The sequence below is a fragment of the Muntiacus reevesi genome, chromosome 17, assembly GCF_963930625.1.
Source record: "Muntiacus reevesi chromosome 17, mMunRee1.1, whole genome shotgun sequence".
Taxonomy (NCBI): Eukaryota; Metazoa; Chordata; class Mammalia; order Artiodactyla; family Cervidae; genus Muntiacus; species Muntiacus reevesi.
The window spans coordinates 26,988,333-27,010,065 of record NC_089265.1 but is presented as its reverse complement, the minus strand read 5'-3'; the positions used below and the strand labels follow the sequence as shown (position 1 = coordinate 27,010,065).

The following is a 21,733-nucleotide window of genomic DNA, read 5'->3' as shown; positions in this document are numbered from 1 at the left end:
AGCTTGAAATGTAGAGTGGTATACTACTTTATTTAAACAGTCTCTTCATGTTCGTCATTTTACATGGATAGTATCGTAAGACAAGTAATGACAGATGAAGACCCGCCTAGCAGAGGGAAAACTAAATTACACGACTTTTATTAAGGCCTAAATAAACCTATTAACCATTATCTGGAATACCAATTAGTAGAAAGAACACTGACAATTTTATTTATCAACATTAAACACAATTATTAATTACAGACCTGATGAATCTAGCAGCTAGCAGGCCATGTTGGATATGCTGGGACCTTAAGTCCATTATATGAGAGGAATGATTACCAAAATCCTCTGGGAAAATGAGTAATTGTAGTTGTAAAATTTTAATTGCCTTAGAATAAGGCAAATTGTGTTTTCTTTTCTGATAATATAAATAGTGTGACATTAAGGTAATAAGCTTCAGTAGCTATAAATAGAAAATGAATTTGTAGGTTTTAAAACAAAAGATTGATGATGACTTTTTAGTGTCATAGTGTTCAGTATGAAGGAATACTGTAAATACATGCAGATTTTCTTTAGATACATTATTTAGTAGGTGGGCTGTTTCCTACTCAGTGAAAATTAATATCGGAGGGAGCTTCTTGAATGGATTGCTATCGGTTAGTAGGAATTATATAATCGAGAAAATATTTTCATTATGTTGTGATTGCAGTATTGTGAAATGAACATGCGACAAGTCCTGTTTTTCTGTGCCTTTTTTCTTTTTCTTTTGAAGATCCAAATTCCAGAATTTGTGGACATTTACTTATAGGGGCAGCCAAGAATTCTTTTGCAAAACTCATGGATAAAATCAGTCTGGCAATGGACAGTATACCTTTGCACAGCAACAGGAGTATTACATATGTAGAAAAAGACTCCCTGGTTCAGAGGCTGGCCCGTGGACTTCATAAAGTAAACACACTGGCCCTGAAATATGGTCTGCAAGGCCATGTGCCCGTTTTGGTATGTATGCAATTTCATTAAATAGGGATTTTAGAACTTGTAAATTTAATTCAAAGTCAAGTTTATTTGTAGCTTAAATTAGTTGTACACAAGTGTGTGCAAATTCTTTTAGATTTCATGTAATCATTTAATATGATAAATGAAAGCACCTCCAAATAAGTGGCAATAATATCAAAATACACATGTTCTGGAATGAGTTCTGAATTTACTGTTCTCTGTAAGTATACTGCAACAGAATTGTGTAAGAAGTAATTATTACATTTTCTAATCATCTAGATTATTTCTTTCCTTCAGTTGTTCATTTCATGTAAGACAAGTTATTGATCATATAAAAAATAAAGCTTTCACTTAAACAAGTTTTAGTAAGAGCTGGTATTGTTCTCTGTGTATCCCAGGTTACATTTAATTTGGTAAAATGGTCATTGCTGTGGACTTCTTAGAAAATCTGTAGTTACTTCTTGTAAAATTGCTCTTGTTTGACAACAGAAAAGCACAGCATCATTACAGAAGCAAATATTTGGATTTACACAAAGGCTGCATGCAGCGGAAGTGGAGCGTCGCTCACTGCGCTTAGAGGTCACAGAACTGAAACGGAATGTGAATGAAATGAAGAAGGAGCTTGACAAAGCCCAGGGTCTCCAAATGCAATTAAATGAATTTAAGCAGTCTGTAAGTATATATGATTTTTAAAGCCATTGCTTTGGTAAGCGCTTTCCTGATATTAAATATATATCATATACATATAATATGTATATAAAATGTCAGAGAGCAAATGTATGTTTGTTTTTATTAATTTTTTATATTTTTCAGATAAATTAGTCCCCTCAATAAAATTTCTTTAGAACACTTCCCTTCTAAAATGCCCTAACAATACACTTCAAACTTGCTAAGTGACTAGAACTTAAATATTCTCATCACAAAATGAAGTAATAATTATGTGACTTGATTAGCTAATGCTGCAGTGGTAATTGTTTTGCAGTTTAGAAGTGTTTCAAATCAATATGTCATACATCCTAAACTTAAGCAATGTTATATGTTAATTAAATAAAAAGCACAGAATCATTAGAATCATCTCAGTAAAGAAAACTGAAAAAAAAAAGTTACATCAGATGCTTAAAGGAGTACTGATTGTCTGTCAGCAGAGCTCATAGCCCTGTTAAAACGTGACTGTGACTGAAACATAGGAAATGATACTGCTATAGCAAATAAACTTTAGTTGAATAACTTGTTTGCAGAAAATGCAAAGAATGTGCACCAAGAAATGTTTAGTGTGAATTACTTTCACTGAAGTGTACAAATAAAAATAGGATTAATTGAAGTAATAATTGAAGGAATGAGATAAATAATTTTTCTATTTGATATACAATTATGTAGTATAACATAAAGTGATGATTTCTAACATTTTATGATCAATTTACTATCATGTATCAGGTACTGACCCTAACTGATTCATTTAGTCCTCTCATGTCAACAATAGTTCAATAGGTACTTTTATCCTTTTTTTTTTTTTTTAAACAGGTAAACCATGTAGGATACAGGACAGCTAAGTAACTTCCCCTAAGTCACACAGTTAGTATGTGAAAATTATGGGATTTGAAGCTCATAATTCTGACTCTAAAACTCAAACTTTTAACTACTTTACTGTAGTGGTTAATGTTCATATCTAGCTATATTAATAAAGGATTGTTATATTAAAAAGTATAAATGGCAAAATGATGTTATTTTCCTCTTAAACAATTGGGAATGTGTCTTAAATCATCATCTTTCTTTTAATTCAGTCCAAGTGGGTAGGAGGCAAACAGAATAGTTTCTTCAACTTAGGCTAAAATTGTAACATAAAGGGGTACATCCTACCTGCTGAAAGTGTTTCAGTACTTGTATTATTTTGGAATACCATGTTCATCTACTGACACTTGTTTTTTAAAAGCTAACTCCCATTATCTTTTTCTTTTTTAGATTTTCTTAGCTGCATACAACTGCTTCCACACACCATCTCTTTCTTATTCTGCATTGCTATACTTGTTTGACCCTGTTTATTCACAGAAGAGTGAACAGAATTGAGCCAATCTCTGGGAGGGATACATGGACAAGAGAGGGGCTAAAGTTAGCTCAGTTTTTAGGTAAAGGAGGCATTTTGGAGGAATGAGAAGTCCTGCAAAATGATGAAGATTGTCATTTATAGAGGCCAAGTGGAGTGTAAAGAGCAGAATGTTCTGATGGCAAGAAGTAATAATTTAAAACAGTGTGACAAGTAAATGGTTGAAGTACAAAAATATTTTTTCACAAGACCCAAAGAAGTACGGTGACCTTAGGGAATAGAGGGATGTTAGAAAGTTGACACTTCAAATTCTTTTCCACTGAACAGTGGAAGTTATCAGTATTAAATAGATGTATATATGCAGTGTGATTAAGAAACCTGCATGGTTTCTTTCAGTTTTCTACGTATTTCTCAGGTTACCCGTCATTTGTGAAACATTTCTGTTCTTTGTACTTCGGGATTACGATGTCTCTTGCCATTTGTTGTAACTAGTTTTCATTTGTTTACATGTTGTGCACAAGAGATAATACAAGTATGTCCTGCCCTCAATTCCATACCCCTTAAGGGATGACCTCTGTCTAGACCTGTCAGTGATTCCAGAGCAGTCATAATATTGTAAATGCTGTATTGTATATTACAGTGCAGATTTTTATTGGCTGGTGTTTATAATGAATTCATATTCTTTTATTCAACAGATACCTACTGAATGCCAGACTCTCCTTTGTGTGGTGGGTGGGCAAGCTAAAGGAGGTCTGTGCCCTTTGGAGCTCAGGTCCTTAAATGTGTGGTTGGTGGAAGGGTGTGAATAGGCAATAAAAAAGTGAATAACTATATGAGATAAATTTAGATAATGATACTGGTGTTGAAGAAAATACAAGCAGATGGTATGATAGTGTGAGTAGTGGTGGGGGTCAGAGAGGTATGATGTGGTAAGGACTCTTCCCAAGAGAGGGTAGTTTGACCAGGGAAACCTGAATGGTAGCATAAAATGAACACAGATTTTTAGGTAATATTTTAAAAGCATAGGAAGTTGTTAAAAGCTTTAATTTTCACAATCATTATCTTTACAAAAAGTGCTCTTGTATCCAGATTTAAACCGAGCGTTATGGATTTACTTAGAACTTGAAATGCTTGTTGTTGTTCAGTTGCTAAGCCATATCTCTTTGTGACCCCATGTACTGCAGCACCCCAGGCTTCTCTGTCCTTCACTATCTCCCAGAGTTTGGTGATGCCATCCAACCATCTCATCCTCTGTTGCCTGCTTCTCCTCTTGCCCTCAATCTTTCCCAGCATCAGGGTCTTTTCCAATGAGCCGACTCTTCGCATTAGGTGGCCAAAGTATTGGGGCTTCAGCTTCGGCATCAGTCCTTACTGAGATTTTATTGGACTAAAAATGATAACTTTGGCAGTATAGTTGTTGTGCTTTAAAAACCTGAGTGATGGTTTTTATCTTGATTTAGGAAATTAAGAAAAATGAATTGTACTTTTGTCATGTGTCAGACATTTAGAGATGTTTGTATTCTCCTTATGTTAGGAAACAGAGTACTGAATATTAAACAATACTGCAGTTAACTTATGGTTAAATGTTTTTTTTTTTTTTTCAGAAATTGATCACCCATGAGAAGTTTGAAAGTGCATGTGAAGAACTGAATAACGCATTACTTCGGGAACAGCAGGCTCAAATGCTACTGAATGAGCAGGCACAGCAACTACAGGAATTGAATTATAGACTTGAATTACATTCCAGTGAGGAAGCTGACAAAAACCAAACTCTTGGAGAAGCTGTTAAGGTAGGAAAACACCCCTTGCAGGAGTCCCTTCCTTCCTGCAGGTGAGTGTTTGAGGGAATCACATCTGTCTTTTGAATAGGGAAGTGATCCCAAGAGACAAAATTTTATTCTGTGTGAGCTTATAAGGATGAAACAAGACGTGGCTCTGGGACTTTTAATTCCAAACTTGTATTGAAAATGTAGAAGTAGACTTTGTTAGTTGGGAACCAAGTAGAGATTTTTTCCAGTAATAATTTTATTCTTTAATTAATCTTCCTTATTTTCTCCTTTCTCTAGTTCTTTTTCTTGTTTTATGCCCTCCAAACATTGAAAATCCATGTGTCTTTTGGATTTGAAAGGTTTTCAGTCTCTCTGAATCTTATATTAAGGTTGTGTTTGAGGAGATTAGAAAGAGTTGTTCTCCTTGTCATTTGTTGGTGGGAAAGGTGTTTAGAAGGGAAAAAAGAAGTTTTAATAAAATAATTGTCACTTGGAAAACTTCATTAATGGGTTTAGAACTGTTATATCTCTTGGAGATGTTGCCTGTAAATGGTAATAGAATTTTAGTTTATGATTATATTATTTGTGAAATTTTCACTAGTGAGATTATACACACTGGAATAGAACAACTAATTCCAGGAAAACCAACATAATGTAACACAGCCTACACAGTAGGTATTATATATCATACCTAAATACAGTAAGCAACTCAGAGTGGGTGTATAATTAATTATAAAATTAATATATTTTTATTCTAACAGTTGACTACTAATATGAGTGCTAAAAATAAAATAGGCAAAATTTGTTGAGAACTCACAACCCTTGATGGGATTATTCTCATTTTGTAGATAAGAAAACTGAGATACAAGGAGACACATAATTTGCACAATCATTAGTAAGTTATAGATTGAGGGATTCAGATTTTACATCCATCTTCCTTACATTGACTGTATTACTGATAGGCAGCATACTCATGCTAGGCTCTGTACTGTGGTCTCTATATTTGGTCTCTTTTCTTTAAATTTTTTATATTGTGGTCTCTGAATCATTTTGTTTCATTCTTAAACTACCTCCTGTAAAATTGGTACTGTTATTGTTACCATCTTTTTGATGAAATTGAAAGAGTTCAGTGGACTTGCTCAGGGTCTCCTGGCCCATAAATATAGAAACTGGTAGTTTTTAAAAAAAAAATTATTAAAAATCATTAGCCTAATTTCTTAAGATCTTAGTTTAGTTCAGTTCCCTATTCTTTATATTTTTTTCTTTTTTGCCATTATAAGTAATTCTAAGATAAGCAAGCCTGCAGCTAAATCTTCTTATACATATTGTGATTATTTCCTTAGTATTAACTCCTAGGTAAAGAATTACTAGGTCTACAATGACATATTGGAGAAGAAAATGGCAACTTACTCCAGGATTCTTGCTTGGAGAATTCCATAAACAGAGGAGCCTGGTGGGCTACAGTCCATGGGATTGCAAAGAGTTGGACATGACTGAGTGACTAACACATACACACACAATGACATATATTTTAAATTGTAAATATTATCAATTGGCTTACAGCAAACTTTTAATATTCTCTCCTAAAATGCATGTAAATTTCACTTTTTACTCAAGCTGGCTGTTACTGATACTGTTAAAGCATTTTTTTGACAATTTGATCAATGTATCATTGTTACTAGAATTATATTTCTTTGATTACTCATCAAGTTGAATGTTTTTATAAGTATATTGGCCACTGAACAACATTTTTATGTTCCATATCCCATTAATAGATAAAGTGATTAGCCATGCTTTGAAAAAGCATTTAACTCATATTGGAATCTTTTCTTTTTGAAATAGCTTATAATTATGTGATTATAATTGTATACTATACTATAATTGTATACTATACCTTATATAATTTATATGTATTTATACCTTATATATATAATTTATATTTATACCTTATATACTATACCTTATATAATTTATAATTATAATTTATATTTTAATATAATTATATTATTAATTATACAATCATATTAATTATACTATAATTTATATTTTTATATATTATGAATTATATAAGGTATAAATATATATAAATTATATAAGGTATACTATCTTCCAGCAGGTAAAAAGCTGTTGATATTAATTTCTTTAAAATACCGATAGCTTAAATATTAGGAGAAGAAGGGGAAGACCGAGGATAAGATGGCTGGATGGAATCACCGACTCGATAGACATGAGTTTGGGTAAACTCCAGGAGTTAGTGATGGACAGGGAGGCCTGGTATGCTGTGATTCATGGCGTCGCAAAGAGTCGGACACGACTAAGCGACTGAACTGAACTGAACTGACTGAAGTATTATTGTCAGGAGTGGAGAATTGTTTAATTACCATCTCTTAATTAGAACTAGCAGGTGGTAATGTGAAAATGCTCTCTTGTGGGAGGCAGCATGGTTCAGTGGAAAAAGCTCTGGCCTTGGAACAAATATTTTCAATTTCAAATCCCAATACTGTCACTTTGGCAAATAATTTAGGCTTTCTGAGCCTCAGTTTCCTCTTCTGCAAAATTATGGATAATCATACTAAAGTTATGGAATTTTTATGAGAATTAAGATACTGTTTGAAAAGTAAGTTTGTGCTTGATAAATATTCGTTTGTGCTTTCCAATAACACTTAAATAGGTTTTTCGTGTGTCCTGTATATAAAACTTCTTTTAAAAAATAAACTATTGCTGCTGCTTCTTTATAAAAACAAAATAAGATCATGAATAGAAGATATGGAAAATACAGAAAACAAGTTACTCATAACTTACCATCTATTAACACCACTGTTTACATTTTGCCATTTTGTTTATTATAGAAAGAAAAATGATTAAAGTATTTATAAATCATACTTTGGGCTTGGTGCTCAGAATGGCCTTCCTTCATGATACAGCTAGATTTTGGATAAAATGCTTTATTATAGCAGTGCACTAAAGAGTAATGGAAATCTCCAAGGACAAATACCGAATTCCAACAAAGCCCAGAGGGCAGAAATCAGAGTTGGCATTGTGAATGGTTTCTGGGCTTACCCTGCAGGTGAATTCCAAACTAGTGCTGAAAAGAAAGTTAGCAAGTCCTGTCCGACTCTTGCGATCCCATGAACTGTAGCCTGCCAGGCTCCTCTGTCCATGGGATTCTCTAGACAAGAATACTGGAGTGGCTTGCCATTTCCTTCTCCCCTAGTGCTGGAAGTAGGAGACAAAGATTTAGACTCCCACAAGCAGCTGGACTGTGAATCCTTGATTCCCACATTAAGGAATTGCCTAATAACCTGAATGGGATAATCTCAGGTCAGTAATGTCTAAGTAGAAACCAAGATAAAACTTCCTCTAGAAGAAAGCTTGCCTTTAATTAGTTTTTTTCAAGACTAAGCCACAGACTAAGCTCAACCAAGTAACTGGCTCTTAAATAAATAAGATACGTTAGTCTTACTCTCAGCTACATTGCTAAATAACTTTGTAAATTCTATTAATACTTTGTCTGTACTTCCCAGAAAGGAATTTCTATGTAGTGTGTGTTAATCACTCAGTCATGTTTGACTCTGTGACTTCATGGACTGTGGCCTGCTAGGCTTCTCTATCTGTGGGATTCTCCAGGCAAGAATACTGGAGTGGGTTGCCATTTCCTTCTCCAGGTGATCTTCTAAATCCAGGGATCGAACCTCGGTCTCCTGCATTGCAGGCAGATCTTGACCATCTGAGCCACCAGGGAAGTCCCAATACTTTATCTGTACTTTCCAGAAAGGATTTTCTATGTAGACCATCATATTATTTGTTCTGTAGTACCAGTTTTGTTTCTCTGTTCCAAACCTTAATCCTTTATTTTATCTTCCTTACTGCAATGGCTGGGATACAATGTTGAGGAGAGGTAAAGGCAATTTTAAGAATTATTCCTTAAATTTCTTCATTAAGAATTAAGTTTCGTATAGGTTGCTATGAATTGCTCTAAGTTGATAATCCTTATCAGGTTAAAGGAGTTACCTTCCTAGATCATGGATAATTTTAAAAATCATGAATGAATATTGGATATTATGAATATATTTTATGCATCTGTGGAGTGCAATGTTGGTTGATTGATTTAATCACTAAGTTGTGTCTGACTCTTGTGACCCTATGGACTGTGCTCTGCCAGGATCCTCTGACCCTGGGATTTCCCAGGTGATAATACTGGAGTGGGTTGCCATTTCCTTCTCGGGGTGGGGGGGAGGGTCTTCCTGACCCAGGGGTCGAACCTTGGTCACCTACACTGCAGGTGGATTCTTAACTGATTGAGCCACCAGGGAAGCCTGCGATAGTCATGATTTTCCTCTGTTACTCTCTTAGCAAGTTGAAATATATCAGGAATTGTCAAACTCTGGCTACAGCCTGTGTTTGTATAGTTTGTGAGCTGTGAATTGCTTTTACCTGTTTAAAGGTTCATAAACAATGAAAAATTAAACAAAACCAAAGAAGAATAAGTGAGAGGCTATATGTGGCATACAAAGGCTAAAGTATTTCTTGTGTGCTGACCCCTGAATTACATTAAGTATTCTAATGTTAAAACAGCCTTGCATTCCTGAGGTAAACGCAAGTTGGTTGTGATGATTTTTTCTTTTAACTACTTTGCTACACTCAGTTTAAGATTTTTAACCTAGGACTTTTCAGTCTTTGTGCCGTGATCATGATCACCTTGTAATTTTTCTCTCTCATACTGTCCTTTATACTTTTTGGTATCAGGGCTTCGCTATCATGAAAGGTTTCTTACTCCAAACATCTGGAGTAGAAACTTTTGGATAGAATATAACAAATGAATTATGGGATATATAGCCAAGCTTAAAACAAAATGAAAAAAATGTTCATGTACTGGAAATAAAGAAGATATCCAAAAGCAAATGGTAAGAGGTGGTGAAGTCTAAATGGCTCATTGGGATGTGCAAACCTAGCTGGAGACTGAGGTTGATAGTCATAGTGTTAGGGAAACCTAGGTTTCAAGCCCTGTGGACCGAAAAAGAGCTACCCACGAGAACCATAGGATCTGGAAAGGCTGCCCTTCTAGGAAAATGCAGCCTGGAAAGCCCCTTCCTACTAGCTACAGGGGATTTGATTTTTACTCTAGATATGACTTCCCTGGTAGCTCAGATGTTAAAGAATTTGCCTGCAATGCAGGAGACCCAGGTTCAATCCCTGGATTAGGAAGATCGCCTGGAAAAGGGAATGGCAACCCACTCCAGTATTCTTGCTTGGGAAAATCCCATGGTCAGAGGAGCCTGACAGGCTACAGTCCACGGAGTTACAAAGAGTTGGACATGACTCATACTTCACTTCTGGATGTGGGGTAGCAGAGAAGTCACAAGGAAGCTAGAACCCCAGGCTGGATGTAGGGTCTTAGTATATCCTACTTTTATGTCCAAGGACTATTCAACTGAGGAATTACCTTTAGAATAGTCCAATTCTTGTAGAACCAGTGTGATGTTTTAGAAGTAAGCAAAATATTCAGCAAGGATACTTCTATAACTCACAGAACACACAAAATACTTTTATGGAAAATTCAGCATTACAAACCACGTAAAGAAATGTGTTGTATATCAAATGAGAAAATTTACATCTGAGGTTGTAGGAATACTTAAAGTATTGACAGATGTTTAAGTGTTTTCTAAATGCTTTAAGAAGTAAGACATGGGTAAATATAAGGCAAGAAATGAAAATATAGTCATTGAAATTAAAAACTCAGCAAATGATTTGAACATTGGGGAAAAGATACTAGTGGATTAAAAGTTAGTTGAGGAAGAAATATGCATGGTTCAGTATATTTTGACAAATGTATACATATGTGTAAGTACCACCAGAGTCAAGACAATAGAAATTTTTTGTCCCCCAAATTTCTGTTGTGCTCTTTTGCATTCAGTTCCCTTTTTTTTTAAACACTCTTCCTGCTATAGCCTGGCAGCCACGTACCAGTATCACTCTAGATTAGATTTGTTTTTACTAGAGCTTAACATAAATGGAGTCAGATAGTACGTATTCTTTGTGTCTGACTCCTTTCATTTGATGTAACATTTTGAAATTCATCTGTGTTGTTTCTTTATACTGTTGAGTAGTATTCCATTATGTGGATATACAGCACTTTATTTATCCATTCTCCTATTGATAGGCATTTAGTTTGTTTTCATTTAGGGCCATTATGAATAAAGCTGCTAACATTCCTGTACAAATCCCTATGTGGATATATGTTTTGACTACTCCTGGGTAATACCTAGGAGTGGAAATTCTGGGTCATATGATAAGGGTACATTTAAAATTTTAAGAAATTGCCAAGGTCTTTTTCCAAAGAGGCTGCATGAGTTTGCATTTCCAATGACCTTGGACTATGAGTTCCATTGGCTTCATATCCTGGTGAATACTTGGCACTGTCAGTCTTTTTCTCTGTTCTTGTGAGTGTGTAGTGGTATCTTTCTTGATTTGATTTTGCATTTCACTAATGACTAATGATGTTAAGCATCTTTTAGTATACTTATAATTAGTCATTCATATGTCTTCCTTGGGGCCTCCCTGGTGGCTCAGATGGTAAAGAATCTACTTGTAATGCAGGAGGCCCCAGTTTGATCCCTGGGTCACGTAGTCCCCCTGGAGAAGGGAATGGCAACCCACTCCGGTATTCTTGCCTGGAGAATTCCATGAACAGAGGAGTCTGGCAGGCTACAGTCCATGGGGCCCCAAAGGAATGTCTTCTTTGTGAAATATATGTTCAGAACATTTGATATTATAAGCTTTGGGGTTTTTGTTTTCTTATTCCATTCCAAAGTAGAATTCTTTCTGTTTTCTGTACACAAGTCCTCTGTTGGATGCATATTGAGAATATTATCTTCCATTCTGTGATCTGCCTTTTCATTTTCTTAACAGTGTCGTTCAAGTAGAAGTTGTTTTAAATTTTGAAAAATTTTAAATGTTAAGGTTAATTTTTGTCTTTTACCTAAGAAATGTTTCCTTCTGTGATGCAGAAAGACTTTTGCCTTTATTTTCCTTTAGCCAATTCATGCTTTAAGCTTTTACTTTTAGGTCTATGATTCACTTTGAGTTAATTCTTATATATGATTTCATGTAAGAGTTGAATAGATGTTGAGTTGTTCCAGTGCCCATATATTTACCATAATTGAACTATACTTCCTTTTTATAAGTCTTATATTTTCATCTAGTATTATTTTCCTTCTGCTTTAAAGAAACTTTCTTTAGCATTTTGTACAGTGGATGTGTTTGCTATTGGAAAGTATACGGTAGCCATAAGGGTACCCTCAGTCTGAGAACCTCTGGTGTAAAGTTCTTGAGACGACCCGGGAAAGACAAGAGCCAGAGTAAAGTGGAGGACTGGCTTTAGATAGGAGGGACACTGCCCTGTTATTTATGTAGAAAAAGAGTATTAGATGAGGGCATTAGAGGGTAAACTTTCTCATTGATGTTTCTTTTTTCCTTGTGGAGGAGGCAGATTCATACCTATTGAATAAAGGGGGAATTTGGAGGAGGAAAATAGTTGAAGAGCAGAGAAGATTTGAAATAGTTATCGTAAAGGGTAGAGAGATAAATCAACAATAGAAATATGACCCATGTGCTAGGTAAAAATATAATTGGAGGGCTCCTTTGAGACTGATCATTAGGTTAAACAGTAAATGGGAAAGGATATTTGTTTGATATCATAAAGCAGGATACCTGAATCAGTGCTTTTGGATGCAGAACAAATTATGGGATAAAAGGTTCAGAGTTTGAGTATGGAATGGGATTAAGTAGAGGACATGAAGAGGCCAAGAAAAAAATGAGAGATTGTATTTATAGATGTGTTGCCCATATTATCTTTCAAGTTACCCACATCTATAGAGTAGATATTGGAGTGGGTTAAAAGCTATGAACCAGTTGCATACAGCAGAGAATCAGCATAAGTGTATTTTCAATGTGTAGTATTTCCAGTGTATGTAATTGAGTCCAGCATTAGAGCTGTACTAACATGGTAGCCGCTAGCCACATGTGTCTACTTAAATTAATTAAAATTAAGAATTCAGTTCCTCATCACTCCATCTGCATTTCGAGTATGGAGTAGCCTCCTGTGTCTAGCGACTGCCGTATTAGCGACACAGATACAGGAAGCACCTATCACAGAAAGATCTATTGGACAGTGCTGGTGCGGAGGACAGGTGCGTCTGGGCCTGTCACAGACCCAGTAGGCACGGAAATGGACTCTTCACTGTAATATTCTTTCCTTTAGGCAGACACATTTTAGAGCCAAAGGGCTTAGGAAAGATAAGCTGTATTGCCGATTGAGTTAATAGAACTACTATGATAGTTGTAAAGTCTCTAAGAACTCTGAAGTCAGTGAAGGGAGCATACTCTGAAGACAGAAACTATAGTTAAATAATAACACATCTCTCTCTTATTGGGAACTATAGACAAACGAATATGGGAAACATAGTATGGAAAAAAGCATAGCAAATTGAAGATTTGTTTATGTTTTCCTTATTCCCCAGTCCCTTCCTGAGATATTTTATGTTGTTGACCTGGCCTATAGTACCTTTAGTGCTACTACCCTTCTGAGCAAGTTTGCTAGGTAACCTTTATATAATATGGGTAGTCTGTAAAATAACAAAAGCTACATTTCCAATGTATCTTTTTTTTCAATGACTCTGAGTAAGCTTTTGTTTAAATATAGTAATTACTTAAATGAAGCATTTTATCCGGGATCCTGCCTTATGTGTTTTTATGTTTAATAGAACGCAGATTCTGGTTATTGGTAGACTGTTGGTATTAATGGAGTAGGTGAAAGAATGATTGACAGAAAACATTGTTACTGCAATGAGAGAGCTGGCCTGTGGTTACAATACTTTAAGACCTAATACAGAAAAGTGTACCTTAAAATGGGTTTGCTGTGACAGTACCTAAAGGATGAGGCACTGGCAGAGAGGTCAGGAAGTTTGTGGTGTGGAAATTGGTATCAGAAGTGGAAAGATGGAAATTCAGGTAAGCCGTGGCAAAACACTTGATAAAGCTACACTTGTGATAATTTAGGAAGCTAACTTCCCCTGTAGTTCTAGGGAAAGTGGTTGATGTGTGTTGGCTTCGACATTCTGCTTTGAACAGGGTATTATAAGAAAGAAGGGAACTCAGGAAAGAATTAGTTGACTTATGAATATAAATGAAAGGGCAGAGAGAGAGAGAGAGAGAGAGAGAGAGTCAAAATCTGGGGCCGAAAGGAGCTGGTTATGACTCAAGCCCATGGCATAGAAAATTGGGGTATGCGTTCTTACTCTAACCTGCTATCTTAGATGCCTTCACGATAACCACCATTAAGTTCAGGTGAGCTTCCCTGGTAGCTCAGCTGGTAAAGAATCTGCCTGCAATGGGAGACCCAGGTTTGATCCCTGGGTTGGGAACATCCCCTGGAGGAGGGCTTGGCAACCCACTCCAGTAGTCTTGCCTGGAGAATCCCCATGGATGGAGGAGCCTGGCGGGCTACAGTCCATGGGGTGGCAAAGAGTTGGACATGACTGAGCGACTGAGCATAGCACACTATACCAGTGTGCATCACTGGAAGACCGCTGGTGAGGATCATCTCCAAGAAAGAACCTTGTATTTATTGGTGCATGGCACCGACTGGAAGTAAACAAGTTTAAAATGTACCGAGTGTTGCCGAGACTAAAATTGTTGTTGCTCAGTCACTAATTCATATCTGACTCTGCAGCACTATGGACAGGAGCACAGCAGGCTTCCCTGTCCCGCACCGTCTCCCGGGGTTTGCTCACATTCATGTCCATTGAGTCATGATGCTATTCAGCCATTTCATCCTCTGTCACCCTCTTTTCCTCTTGCCCTCAATACTTCCCGGCATCAGGGTCTTTTCCAATGAGACAGCTCTTCACATCAGGTGGCCAAAATATTGGAGCTTCAGCTTCAGCATCAGTCCTTCCAATGAATACTCAGGGTAGATTTCCTTTAGGATTGACTAGTTTGATCTCCTTATACTCCAGGGGACTCTCGACTAAAAGAATCTTTTACTCTTTGAGTCTTAAACAATAAAGCTTAAATGGTCTATTCATATATCATTTTAATTGATGCACAGAATTCCATACTGTAAATAAGTTGCATTTATTTAGTTATTCATCTACGATGGACATTAGATTTATATCAGTTTTTAAGATATTATAGATTTGAAGAAGAAGGCTGAATTCCTGGCAAGGCCATGATAGATCTAGTTCTGGTACATACCCTAAACTCAATAAATTTTTTATTGAATTTAGTCATATGGTAGAACTACTATTTGCATCTGCATATACACTGGAATAATTGGTCAATATAATTCATTTTAGGATAGGGACCTGTGATTTGCAGTTTCAATGAATGGAAGGCCTTGAGAATACTGTGGTTTTGGGCATTTGTGGTATTCCTCTGCACTTGAGGTATTCCTTTGAAAAAGGATAATATTCCTAGTGTTAATCAGTTCTATCAGTTACAGAGAAATATTGACAGACAAAGCATCTGAAATAGCCCATTGGTCTCCCCAAATAATACTGATACCTGTAACTGGTCCCAACCTGGTCAGTATTATTTGGGGAGACCAATGGGTCATTTCAGATGCTTTGTCTGTCAATATTTCTCTGTAACTGATAGAACTGATTAGGAAAATGGAAGGCCTTGAGAATGCTGTGGTGTTGGCATTTGTGGTATTCCTCTTTGCACTTGAGGTATTCCTTTATTCACAGCAGATCCCCCATATACTAGCTCCTTTGTCTGACCCAACTCCTGTTCCTGTGTGCCCTTCATCCTCATGTTCCATCCTCTGCTGACTCTGGCTGCCCTGCTTCCTCTGTCAGAGCTGAGCAGCCTCACGGGGTCTCCAGGCTTGTGCCTCTTCCCCACTGCCTGTCTCATCCTCTGCCTTCTTGCAGCTGTTTTGCCTTTACCTTGTTCATGTCTCTTTTTTAACAGAAAATGAACTCTGTGCTTTATTATTTTCCTATTCCAAAACTTAATTATGCTTACACTATGGTTAGGAAAGAAGTAAGAAGAAAAAAGGGTATGCTTTTCAGATTTCACAGGAAATAATTGGCGAAGATATTTTGGAGTAATTGTGGCAAAAGGTCACATTTTATGAATATTTGCCTTCTTTTTATTTAATAGTAACCTAACCTTTATATTATTAATATTATTTGCAATACTCTGCAGTTACAGAATGTGAATGTTGCAATGAAGTCATTTATTTACGTAATTTTGAATAAATAGCCAAATTTTCTCTAGTAATCTTTTACACAAAAGAGCCCTCAAATTAACTTGCTTTAAAAAATTTAAACATTTTTTAGTTGATGAACCATGATTATAATAATAATTAACATCTATCATGTAACCTATTTTCATAAAGTAGGATTATTAGCATCATTACTTAATTTAAAAGTCTTATCATTTTTAACTTTAATCCCATATATGTATTTTTTATCTTTCTAATGATTTATACCATTGAGACCTATAGGGTAGTCAATTATATTTCAAGGTCAGAGAAAGAAGAATTAAGAAAACAAAAGCTCTCAGATAATTTTTAAAAAAATAATAATTTAGCAGAAGACTCAGGTTAGAGGCTAGAAGATTGACAGAGAGTTTTTCTCCCCATTTATGTTAGTCTGGGCACAACAGAAAAATGCATATAAAATAAAATGCATTTTCTTTTAAATTTATTGTGATATTTTCCTTTTTTTCAAAGTATAGATTCTCATATACTTTTAAGACACTTTTTTCCATGTATATTTGTCCTTTATGAATAGTAATTATCATGCTTCTTCATGCATGTTCTAAGTCACTTTGTTTGTGTCTGACTCTTTGCGATCTTATGGACCATGGCCCTCCAGGTTCCTATGTCCATGGATTCTCCAGGCAAGAATCCTGGAGTGGGTTGCCATTTCCTTCTCCAGGGGATCTTCCCAACCCAGGGATTGAACCCATGTCTCTTACATCTCCTGCATTGGCAGGTGAGTTCTTTACCTCTAGTGTCACCTGAGAAACCCATCATGCTTCTTGTTTTGTTTTTTTCTTTTCTTGTTACTTTTCTCAGTCACTCAGTCATGTCCAACTTTTTGCAACCCCATGGACTGTAGCATGCCAGGCTTCCCTGTCCTTCACCATCTCCCAGAGTTTGCTCAAATTCGTGTCCATCAAGTCAGTGATGCCATCCAACATCTCATCCACTGTTGTCCTCGTCTCCTCCTGCCTTCAGTCTTTCCCAGTTTCAGGGTCTTTTCCAGTCAGTCAGCTCTTTGCATGAGGGGGCCAAAGTATTGAAGCTTTAGCTTCAGCATCAGTCTTTCCAATGAATATTCAAGACTGATTTCCTTTAGAATTGGCTGGATTTGATCTACTTGCAGTCCACGGGACTCTCAAGAGTCTTCTCCAACACCACAGCTCAAAAGCATCAATTCTTTGGTGCTCAGCCTTCTTTATGGTCCAACTCTCACATCCATACATGACTGCTGGAAAAACCATAGTTTTGACTGTACAGACCTTTGTCGGCAAAGTAATGTCTCTGCTTTTTAATATGCTGTATAGATTTGTCATAGCTTTTCCTCCAAGGAGCAAGTGTCTTTTAATTTCATGGCTGCAGTCGCCATCATGCTTCTTAATTGAGTGTGAGTGCTAACCTTTGATTGGGCTTCCCTGGTGGCTCAGTGGTAAAGAATCCACCTGCAGTGCAGGATATGTGGGTTCAATCCCTGGATCGGGAACATTCCTTGGAGAAGAAAATGGCAACCCACCCCAGTATTTTTGCCTGGGAAATCCCAGAAACAGAGGAGCCTGGCGGGCTACAGTCCTTGGGGTTGCATAGAGTTGGACAGGACTTAACGTCCTAATAACCACCACTACCACCACCACCACCACCATCACCTTTGGATAGATTATATATTTAAATATTACTTTAAATACTTTGAATTATGCAGTTCAACTTCGTGTAAAATTTTTTACAAGTGTCATTTTTGTTTGCTTTTTCTGATTAAACATGCTCTCAGTAAGAAAAACTTTAAAAACACAGAAGAAACAAAGATAATTTTTTTTGTAATCCCATCATCATCCATATATAAACATTATGAGTATTTTGACAAAACCGGAAGTATGGTATATATGTAGTTTTGTATTATGTTTTTGGGGGCAGAATGACATTGTTTATATTTGCATCATATAACCATGTATTGGAATATATACAGTGGTTATGCAAAAAATGGAAACAGAGACCAGTTAGATGCTAAGAGTTAATTTAGACCAGCGATGATAGTGGCTTGAGGGGGCTGGTAGGAGTAAAGAGTGGTGAGATTCTGGACTTATTTGCATTTTGACAGTAAAGCTTACAGAATTTCTGATGATTTGTATGTGAAGTGTGAGAGAGATGAATCAAGGATGATCTTCAGCAATTGGGTGAATGAGATTGATACTTAAGCTGTCAGTTATTTTAATAAGCCATGTAATATTCCATCATGTGAATGTACTTAAATGTATTTAAATGTTTTCCTGTTGTTGGATATTCAGATTATATCCATTTTTTGCTGTTAAAAATTAATATGTATATCTTACAATTAAGTCTTTGACCGTGGAGTTGATTGTATTCTCAAGATAGAGCTCAAGATGCAGATTTTTTGGGTTCAAAAGATATAGCTCTTATAAAGTGGTGTGTGTGTCTTTAAAGATGTGAATATTTTTTCAGAACCCATGTTTACATTGAGTGTATACGTTTGACAGGGTGTATAAGAGCACCTACTTCACCCCATCCTCATCGGCTTTGGGTGTCAATACATATTATTGTGAAAACACAAGTAACAGCAAATCAAAACTAGGAACCTTGGCCAGTTTGGCAAATAAGAAATGATATATTGTTTTGTTTTGCATTGAGCCTAAAGAGGAACAGTGAATTTCCCCACACACAGATGTTTCTTGTTCACATAGTTCTGTGTGAAGGTAATTTGCTACTTGTAGTGTGGTAGTGGTGGTGGTGGTTTAGTTGCTATGTCATGGACTGTAGCCCACCAGGCTCCTCTGTCCTTGGGGTTCTCCAGGCAAGAATACTGGAGTGGGTTGCCATTTCCTTCTCCAATTTGTAGTGTAGTTTTAGGAAAGAGGAAGAACTAACATTTCTGAGCATATACTTCAGTTAGATATATTGTGAGGCACTTCATATTATTTTATTTAACAGTTACAAATGTTCAGAGATAAGTATTATTGTTTAAATTTTATATATGAAGAAACATATCTGCAGAGAATTTGTCAATATACATACTGAAGTTGCTTTATAGAGAACAGAATACATTTATTAATATTGCTTGAAAGCCTTCTCTTTGGGACATTAATAGGCTTAAAGAGTATTACTGTTGATAAATTATCCTACTAATTTGTTACAACATGAAATTTTAATATATTTTAGAAATAGAGAATGCTTGCTTCATACCTATTTAATGGGTAAGTTGATAAGTATTGTATGGTTTTTTGGTGTATTATAAGACTGTTTTCCATGACAGTAAAAAATTATTTGCCTTTTCACAAATTCATTCTTAAGTTAGTTTTTGAACAGACATTATTACTTCTACACTTGAAAACATGCATATTCCTGTCACCTGTCGTATGTTGCCTACTTAAGGAAAATTCAGTAGTAATGACTCTTACTTTCCCTTATCAATCCTCTTAATCATACTCTGAATTAAGCTACATAGAAGAGAAAATTCTCTCTTGAGCTTTATAAGAAGAAATTGTACAATTTAATTTCAAAAGTCCCATTTTAATATATAAAAAATACTATGTGGACTTCTATATTCTCACTCATATTCATGTATATACATATATACACATACCCTGTTATATGTATATACATACATATACTATACAATTGTGAGCTTACCCGGTGTCTCAGTGGGTAAAGAATCTACCTTCAATGCATTAGATGCAAGAGACATGGGTTTGATCCCTGGAAGGGGAAGATCCTCTGAAGGAGGGCTTGGCAGCCTACTCCAGTATGCTGGCCTAGAGATTCCCATGGACAGAGGAGCCTGGCGGGCTGCAGTCCATGAGATCACAAAGAGTCAGATGTGACTGAGCATGCATGTGTGCACTATACAATTGTACACTTTATAAAAATAAATTATAATACTTCAGGTGTGTATATATTTCATTTATGTGTAAATTGCATATATATTTAATTGTGTATTTATATATTTTGTTATATGTATGTTATATATATTAAATAGATATTAATGCAGTTTATCAATGTAACAATTTTGTGTATGGTTATATATTTTTACTTCTATATATTACTTATCTATGTAAATATATAAACTATACATGTATGTATATCTGAATGTATTTAGGACTGTATATTGTTAGAAACCTGTTCTAGGACATGTTTTGGGTGTGGTCTTTGTCATTTGCGTGTTCAGTCTTCTACTGACTTTTTGCCCTTAAGGTCGGTTCACCCTAAGTTGGAAGGTGTGTGCTGCCCCTGGGTTTTGGCAAGTACTTTTATTCACATGATCTTATGGTCTGAATTTACAAAGCCTGTGCCTTAGTAAGATCTAGATTTCACAGATTTTCTTTTTTTTTTCTTTCTATTTTTTTTTTTTTTTTTTTGCAATTAAGTAAAATCTTTTACTGAAGTAGTAGAACAGAGCAAAGTTCATGCAGGAAGCTGGCTGATTTCTGTCATATAAACTCTTTAAGAAATGAATATCTGTGTACAATTAGGTATCTTTCTAATTGTTTACTATTTATTCCCAGACTCATCATTGCACCTTGATTGGAATGGTTCCTTTTAATTTACTCTGGGGCTTTCCAGATGGCCCAGTGGTACAGAACCCACCTGCCAGTGCAGGAGACATGGGTTCTATCCCAGGGTCGGGAAGATCCCCTGGAAAAGAAAATGGCAACCCACTCCAGTGTTTCTTGCCTGGGAATTCTCATGGACAGAGGAACCTGACGGGTTATAGTCTTTGGGGTGGCAAAGAGTCAGATATGACTTAGCAACTAAAATAACAATATATACATGTATCTGTTGTCCCCCCAATTCTGCTCACCTGAAACTATCACAATATTATTAGTCAGTTATACCCCAATACAAAATAAAAAATTCCAAAAAAGCCCACTGCAATAACAAATTGACTCTGATAGCTCCTAGTGGCCAAATCATTGTTTGAATCCCATCTTGGCTCACAGTATTATTGTGAGATGGTCATTAATCCATGTGGCTTTGAGACTTGAGGCCAGTCTGCTGTTAAAATATTTCCTTTCCTCTTGGCTTCTCAGAACTGGATTGTGGAAATCCATTTCCTTCTGAGGTCGCACTAGTGGTTAAAAACCCGCCTGCCAATGCAGGAGATGTAAGAGATGCGGGTTCTAACCCCGGGCAGGAAGAACCCCTGGAGGAGAAAATGGCAGCTCACTCCAGTATTCTTGCCTGGAGAATCCCATGGACAGAGGAGCCTGGTAGGCTATAGTCCATGAGGTCACAAAGATTCAGACACAACTGAAGCAATTTAGTACACAATTCATTTACTACACTTAATGGATTCCCGGGTGCCTCAGGTGGTAAAGAATCTGCCTGCAACGTGGGAGATCCGGGTTCAGTGCCTGGGTCGGGACGATCCCCTGGAGAAGGAAATGGTAATCCATTCCACTGTTCTGGCCTGGAGAATCCCATGGATAGAGGAGCCTGGTGGTCTATAGTCTACCGGGTCGCAAAGAGTTGGACATGACTGAGCGACTAATGCACACACCACATACTTAGAGGAAAGTTGGAAGAACTTCCTTTTTCTCTTTTTTAAATGTAATTCTCCCAAATGTCTCCTCTCATAGCATGGGAGTAGGAAATGGAATCACCCCAGCTTTTCTTCTTCTTCCACTTACTGATTGAATTTCAGATGAAAATATTTTTTCTAGTTCA

General features: G+C 36.3%; 1 protein-coding gene across 6 annotated transcripts in view; it reads left to right on the top strand.

Moving 5' to 3' along the window:
- The window catches only part of CCDC171 (coiled-coil domain containing 171), a 314,797-nt gene that overhangs the window by 144,187 nt on the left and 148,877 nt on the right, over positions 1 to 21,733 (top strand). For 5 of the 6 annotated variants that reach the window (XM_065908260.1, XM_065908262.1, XM_065908264.1 and 2 more), the window contains 3 exons: positions 755 to 981; positions 1,468 to 1,650; positions 4,624 to 4,809. In XM_065908260.1, the coding sequence (XP_065764332.1) occupies positions 755 to 981; positions 1,468 to 1,650; positions 4,624 to 4,809 (596 nt within the window). The remainder of the gene's footprint in view (positions 1 to 754; positions 982 to 1,467; positions 1,651 to 4,623; positions 4,810 to 21,733) is intronic. The other variant, XM_065908261.1, reaches the window with a different exon arrangement.